Here is a 7,661-nt window from a genome sequence, read left to right on the forward strand (position 1 = left end):
CCAATTAACTAATCAACCACTAACTATGAATAACTATGATTCAATTATAATTAATAATAATAATTAATAATTAATATCATATAATAATAATATAATAATAACAATTACTTTAACTAATTATAATATTATATTAATGATATTAATTTTATATTATTAATTATTTGTATATTTATATTAACTAGAATATCCAAATTATGTAATATAATAACTAAACTATATATAATTATAAGCATTAATAACAATTAATTAATTAATCATAAACTATCAACAACTAACTATTAATAACTATAATTAATTGATTACTAACTATAGTAGCAACAAGTAACTATATCTAATAACTAACTATAACAAATACTAATTAATTAATTATATGTTCATTAATTAACGATTATATGTTAACGATTAAATAAATTAATTTAATAAAACAAAAAATGATAATTAATTAATATATTAATGAATTAACTAATTTTATATTATTAATTATTTGTATATTTATATTAACTAGAATATCCAAATTATGTAATATAATAACTAAACTATATATAATTATAAGCATTAATAACAATTAATTAATTAATCATAAACTATCAACAACTAACTATTAATAACTATAATTAATTGATTACTAACTATAGTAGCAACAAGTAACTATATCTAATAACTAACTATAACAAATACTAATTAATTAATTATATGTTCATTAATTAACGATTATATGTTAACGATTAAATAAATTAATTTAATAAAACAAAAAATGATAATTAATTAATATATTAATGAATTAACTAATAATTAATATTTAATATAATTAAAACTAATTATTAATTATTAAATTAAACGACAATGTCACCCTCCCCCCGCCACGTCTGCCGTCCCGCGGTCCCCCGTCCGCTATGTCGTCGCTCGCCGCCGTTCACGCCCGGCACTGACCACGACGCGACGTGGTCGGGGAGAGAGAGAGAGAGAGAGAGGGCGTTCGCCATGCCGTCACCTGCCACCAGGAGACCTTCCACGCTCGCTGGCACTAACCCGCCACTGTCTCCTACCACGCCCCGCGCTGACCCGCCACTGTCTCCTACCACTCCTGGCGGCGCTGACCAGGACGCCATGTGGGAGACCTGCCACGCCCGCCGGTGCTGACCCGCCACCACTGTCTCCTACGACGCCCGGCGCTGATCACGATGCCACGTGGGAGACCTGTCACACCCACCGGCACTGACCCGCCGCCACTGTCTGCTACCACAACCGGTGCTGACCACAACGCCATGTGGTCGAGAGAGAGAGAGAGAGAGAGAGAGAGACCCTCTTGCGACCCTGGGTGACACATTAGCCCACCCTTTGGTGTCTGGGAGCTATGTCTGCCTGAGAGAGAGAGAGAGGGAGAGAGAGAGACTAACCTGCTTACCTCCAACACGTGCCTCACACTCAGGAAGAAGACCACCAACCTGCCTACACCTGTCACTCCCATGATCACCAGCTGCTGCCTACACCACCCATGCAGCTTCAAAGGTGACGAGAGAGCCAAAATGGGAAAGAAACAATGAGAAGAGAGAGAGAGAGAGAGGAAGTCATGCATTAAGGTGACCTCAACTTGCCTTAATGGTTAAGTGTCTTCATCATCAAAAAATGGAGGTCTCGGAGTTCACTGAGGCTACAGCAACGTCACTTTTCTGAAATTGTATGGTCGGCAAAGGTATATCTTGTGTTTTTGCAAGGTCCCAGGATCGATTCCCGATTAGAACGGAAGGGCGTTGCATTGTATTTTTGGTTGGGGCGACGTGCGGCCGGACGCATCATTCGGCTGGCAGGCAGCCCGCCTGGCTTTCCCTTTCAAAATGTCGCTACTTCTTAATCTAAATATATACTCCAATCAACGAACCGAGTGCTGTACTTGTCTCCAATTTCTGCGTAGCATCTCAACGGAATCAATTGTCGGCCTGCAGCAGCTTCTTAGCTCACTTACTTGTCTTCATCTGTTCATTTTCTCCAGAAATCCGGCAACTTTCTGCAATGCTTCGTACGCCCAAAAGAAAAAAGATAGAAAGAAAAGGATCTGCGACCCATACCAAAAAAACACAGCAACAATTCACTCTCAGGCATTCTAAAGATGATCATTTGCAAGTCTTAGTTATAAGTGTGATGCCTTCTTTGTAGAAGTTTGCATGCAGTTATGTGTGGCCGGCGGACTGCCTCTGCGAGCAAAGCAATGCCAACAATTTTCCATGGTACAACGATCATAGCTTGCCATGTGCAGACAATGTAGGAGACTCCCAGCTAGCTCTCACAAACTGCTGCAATGCCCCAGCGTAATTCCATGATCACAGGAGAGCTCTGCTCATGTGGAGTCTTACACTTTGATTCTGGTCGATGTGGCTGTGCCTTGACCATCGGAAGGTTTACTAGGGAAGAAGAGGAGAGGGATGGAAGTGATGAACGTCATGTGGAGCAAGTCCACGAAGGGGCTTTCGTGCGCTATTATCCTGAAGAAAGAAAGATAACGAAGCTGGAGAAAAAGATGGTGTTCACCGGTCCTCTTGCTAATCTACTGGGTTTGCCAGATTTCGTGAGTCCAGAGGTACTGCTATCATGGCCAGTCGGATCCAGAAAATGTCATACGTGGGAACTTGGAAGTACCAAGAGCTACAGTGCCTTTATGACATCAGGCCATTTTGGCAGTTGCAGAATATCAAAGACTTCGCAAAATTCTGCCATTATTCTGTTTTGTGGTTCGCTTGACTGACATTACGCCAAAAGATTGATGGCTATTGCAGCACTGTAGGAGGCAGCATGTCTATGTAGCCCCTTTTTCTCAAACCTAAGGTTTCTTGGCGCACTTGTAACCAAACCCCGACTATCAAATTGTGGCCTGTCTTCTCTGCATTCTTGCTGGGGCTCTTAGAGATCTGCTAGGTTGCTATCAAAAGGCTGAGTAAATCGGTTTGTTAGTGGCATGGGTTGCTTGATTCAGCACAGCTTTCAGTAAATAATAATCTTTTTTCTTCAGCACAAACGAGCTCTTAAAGTTTGAGACCTTGATTAGATTCTCCCTTGAAACTGCGCAATTCATTTTGCAGGTCTGGAGAGCTGCCATATCTGAGCTTTTGGCCACTACTCTTTTGATCTTTGTGAGCAATGCAGGGGCTATTACTTGCTTGCAAGCAGGGTTCACATCCACTGGAGCTGCCGTTGCCATTTCTGAGTTCTTCTGTCTCTCTTTTTTCATTTTAGCTTCTGCTCCGGCATCAGGAGGCCATCTTAATCCAGCCGTTACCATAGCCACAATGTTCACGGGGTTTTCCTCACCTGTTAGAACTCTGCTTTATGTGATAGCTCAAACACTGGGCGCTGCCACCGGCGCATTGGCTTTGAAACTTGTTGTTGCTCAGGATATTGCTGAAGAATATGGGCTAGGAGGCTGTACTTTGCGGAAAACTGTTCTGAGCAATGGCGAGCTAGTGGAAGCAGGCATAGAAACTGGACCAGGGCTGATTGCAGAGTTTTTCTTCACCTTGACACTCCTATACCTTGCATTTTCAGTGGCCTTTGATCCTAAACAATTCCAGGTGATTTGAGGGAAACATCGTTGGGTGTTGGGAATTTGGCTCTAAAATGCACGTAGAAGAATTTACTGTTGAACTACGAACATAGGATCTTATTTAAGCACATGTGACCTCAACGTGCAGGTGACAGGTCCAATCTTGGCTCCATTTATGGTAGGTGCTGTCATAGGCTTGCTAATTTTTGTGTCTGGGGGACTCATGGATGTAGCTGGGGGATACACAGGGGCAGGACTGAATCCTGTGAGATGTTTTGGGCCCGCAGTGGCAATGGGAGGGCAGTTATGGGTTGATCATTGGGTGTGGTGGATTGGGCCTCTTTTGGCTGCATTGGCTGTTGGCCTTATTTACCATGTGGTGCCTCCTCACCATGTAGAGCTGTATCGGAGCAGAGAAGACATCTTCACCCAACTCAGGAACTTCTTCAACGATCCAGATTCTACATCAGCGGTTGCCGGAGCTTCTGCGTCCTCCAATTGATAGGTATTTGCCATTGCCATTCCAATCTTTCTTGCTGAGCACTACATAGGTTTGCAACAAGGGTGCCGCTGAGGCATGCATGTCGCGCGTCTCTGGCCTGTAAAGTGACCAATGATCTATTATCTTGTTCTCTATGTCAGTCTGGTTGTAAGATGTTGGTCAAGTTCGTTAAGGCCTTGATGCCATTGCCTTGCATTTGTATATGCAACCAGGATGCCATGGAGGTGCGCAAGTTATATATCTTGCCTGCAACATTACCCACCATGAATTTTTCTGTGAATCCCTCCCTCAATATTGTGGGTCGAGATGTTGGTTCAAATTATGATCGTGCCATGTATTCCTGCATTTCATATGGTGTGATGGCTAAATCAAGATGTCCAGTAAATCTAATGATTCTGATGGCATTGCTGCTTGGGAGTGCCAGGAGCTCTGGACTCTGCAGCTAGAGCAGCAAGTATTAATAAAAAATGGGCGGAAATCTCCAATTACACAGTATCAAGTCATACCCAACTAACAAAGCAAACTGCGGATAGAACGTGGATTCACGTCCTGGCCATAACATTAACATTGCCAATGCACTCTGACCCTTCAAAATTGAGACATGGCGTAACCAACTCACTCCTTTACGTCGAAGGCTTGAAATCAGACATGAAAGAGTGGCGCAGGGCAGCCCCTGATCCTACTTAAACTTAGTGGAAAGGGCCTCCTCATACAACCAAATCATCCTCAATTAATGTCACATCTTTCTTTGTCCATTATAACCCAACACATAATAACACATTACTTTGACCATGAATATGTATCCACGCTAATTACAAACTATTAATGTCAAAATCTTTCTCTGACCATTATAAACCAAAACACAATTACACAATGCAATCCTTAGCTCTAATTACTGATGCAACTATAACAAACCTAAAAATCTAGAGACGAGAGGGAAGGAAAATTAATGGGGGGCAGCTCATAATCTCACCGTGCATAGCTGTTCCGATCAAGATGCATGCAGTTTCCCTTTCTAGGCTTGGTTAGCTCCCTTCGCAACTCTAGCTGCCTGGTCTCTCAACCATTTACCCAGCAATTTTAGAACTTAGATTTACTTAAACAAACTTAGTAATTAATTTACAAGTTAAATTTTCATTCCATTAAAGTTAGTAGACACAATATCTTTTTCTTCTATCGGCCCTTTTGCTCTTTAACCTCTAGGTTTTATCGTGCTAATGTGTTATAGGCCTTTGCCATTATGAAAGTTCATATACTATATGATCTCGATTGGTTTACTAATCTATCAACTAGGGAAGGAGAAGAGTTAATGGGGTTGTGATGGTGTCCAAGAAAGACACAAAGATCCCAAATCGACTATTGTAATCGTGGTAGGTTTAGAAAATATGACTACCAACTATAAATGATCTGTGTACATATGCACGCACATACATGCCCACAAGATAGGAAAGAGAAAGAAAGAAAGCTACATTAATGTTATCTGAGATGCCTCAAAGGCATATAAGACACACAGAGACACATCAAGATTTTAGTCACAATCCACTTTGGGGTGCCACTAGCACAAAAAGAAACCCAACTATTAAAAGCTATAAAAGTTACTAAATATGCCATTACCCTAAGCGACTCAATGCTTGGGCTTTCTAAACTCCTCTATGATGGCTTTAGAGGTTATTTTTGTTGTACCTCCCTTTTATAATCATGTCTCAATGGGATGGAGGACTAGTGTGATTCCTCTCGACTTGAAGAACATTTTGTTTCCTTTCGTCACCTAAGGTGATGCTATTTATGGAGTTGAAAGTATGAAGATCAACTAGAACCTTTATTAGTGTTTTGGCAAACCTTGTGCAAAAACCTTGACAAATGTTCTTCCTAAACTAAATCATCCCTAGTAGTATGGGGCATCAATGGTTACACTAATACTTGATGTTGTATTGTTCATGTGTTGCTAGAATTGTTAATATGTAGGCATTGAGATATGAAGTGGTCATCTATAGCATATATTATACTAGTGGTGTGAACACACTTAGCCCTTCTAAGATCCCCCCCCCCCCCCCCCCCCCTCCTTCTTATGAGTTTTTTTTTCCCTCGCTAAAGCTTGTACACACTGTACTTTCTTTTAGGGTTGCGGACTTATATTTTCTTCTTCCTCTTTTTCTTCATAGTTAGTAGAGTTGTTGAGCTTTTTTGTACTCCTCTTTTGTTCATCCTTTGTTGCTTATGCTCTTGTTCCACCTTTCACCCATTGCTTCTATTGATGATCCTCCAAATTGTGAGAACTTTCCCAAGGCACCTTCATTATGGGATTCACCAATGTATAATGTATGTCAAATATCTTTAGGTGTGAAAAGTAATGTTCAAAGAGTCTACAATTGACCTCTACTTTTTTGCCATTCTCCTTGTTTTTGCAGGGAGTAATGGGATGAAGCTCCTTATTTTTGGTTTCTATGCAAAGCAAGGCTATAATTTTGAGTAAGCATATTATATATCTTTTTCATAGGGTATAAGTATGCAAGATGTTGCATGACAAACTAATGCTATAGTCAATTCAGTTCTTCCTATTGGATTCACTTAAAATGTTTGATAAGTCTATTAAATGGGTGTTGGAAGTTCCATTTCACTTATTTTGTACTCTCCCAAACATTCAACAAATATTCCAACCCTCCAAGGATTCTTCACCTAATCTTCCTCTATTATTGGCGATCTTTGTTAAACTGCTTCAATAGTCCAGATTGGCAATGGAAAAACCTCTACCAATTCGTGTTTGATTATTACAATAATCTCTTTGTCTCCCTAGTGTGAGAACAAGATATAGATGATTGAAGAGGAAAGTGAGATAGAAGAAGAAGGATTAACAAAGGATGAGAGTGTAGATGAATCCAATGATGAACCCATTGACTATGATACCAATAGCAGAATGATAGAGCAAGACCTTGATTCCTCCTAGGCAAAAAGTTTGCTCATAGATGCTGGTGCAGTTAGAATCCACTCGGAGTTGGAATAATAGGACCATCTAGAAGTACTCAATTGTGAACTTATAGGATATCGATCTTCTCAAACTCGATTTTCAATTCTAAAGAATTGATGTGGCGAATAAGGAGACAGCCATACCTTTTGACGCTCCACTCATGACAAAGGGATCTAACTCGAAGGTAGATGGAAGCAATGATTTTGCCACAAAGATTTTGCAAACAATGAGGTCTTAATTTTGAAAAAAAAATTCCCAATCCATCTTAGAATAAAGCATCTCAAAAATGTCCAAGTGGGACCCTAGGATCTTCCCACCATAAATGAAGCTCAAAAAGGGAGATTGTGTTATTGTTATACTTGGCGCCAAGGGAGAAGGGTAGTCTAGTGAACCCATGGAGAGCCTAGTGAAGGCAAAAGAGGTGAACCTTGCTAATGTAAGAGAATATTTGAAATCAATATACATGACCAAGAGGACCTTATTGTGAAGAATGAGTGCAATCAATCTACTCGTGGAATATCATAACATATTCACTTGAAACTACTCAAACCTGAAGGGCATACCACCTCAAGTATTGGCACATATAACACTTTTAAAACATGATATCAAGCCTATCAAACAAAGACCATACTCCATAAATCATTTCTATGCTCATATCA

The 7,661-nt window shown here is 40.4% G+C and overlaps 1 protein-coding gene across 1 annotated transcript; it reads left to right on the forward strand.

Moving 5' to 3' along the window:
• Positions 1–2,151: 2,151 nt before the first annotated feature.
• LOC148033204 (aquaporin TIP4-2-like) lies at positions 2,152–4,387 on the forward strand. Its single transcript, XM_087682238.1, has 3 exons — positions 2,152–2,575; positions 3,075–3,563; positions 3,684–4,387. Exons 1-3 carry the CDS (start codon positions 2,297–2,299, stop codon positions 4,035–4,037), a joined length of 1,122 nt encoding a protein of 373 aa, XP_087538364.1. The 5' UTR covers positions 2,152–2,296; the 3' UTR covers positions 4,038–4,387.
• The last annotated feature ends 3,274 nt before the right edge of the window (positions 4,388–7,661 follow it).

Source organism: Lygodium microphyllum, chromosome 7 (assembly GCF_053477565.2).
Source record: "Lygodium microphyllum isolate KBCC chromosome 7, Lygodium_microphyllum_v1.1.10, whole genome shotgun sequence".
In the NCBI taxonomy this organism is placed as follows: Eukaryota; Viridiplantae; Streptophyta; class Polypodiopsida; order Schizaeales; family Lygodiaceae; genus Lygodium; species Lygodium microphyllum.

Excerpts from the sequence above, each read along its gene's own strand:
- LOC148033204 (XM_087682238.1), top strand. The coding sequence starts at position 2,297 with ATGCCCCAGCGTAATTCCATGATCACAGGAGAGCTCTGCTCATGTGGA. Across the intron at positions 2,576-3,074 it reads CAGATTTCGTGAGTCCAGAG|GTCTGGAGAGCTGCCATATC; the intron begins GTACTGCTATCA and ends TTCATTTTGCAG. Across the intron at positions 3,564-3,683 it reads TTGATCCTAAACAATTCCAG|GTGACAGGTCCAATCTTGGC; the intron begins GTGATTTGAGGG and ends CTCAACGTGCAG.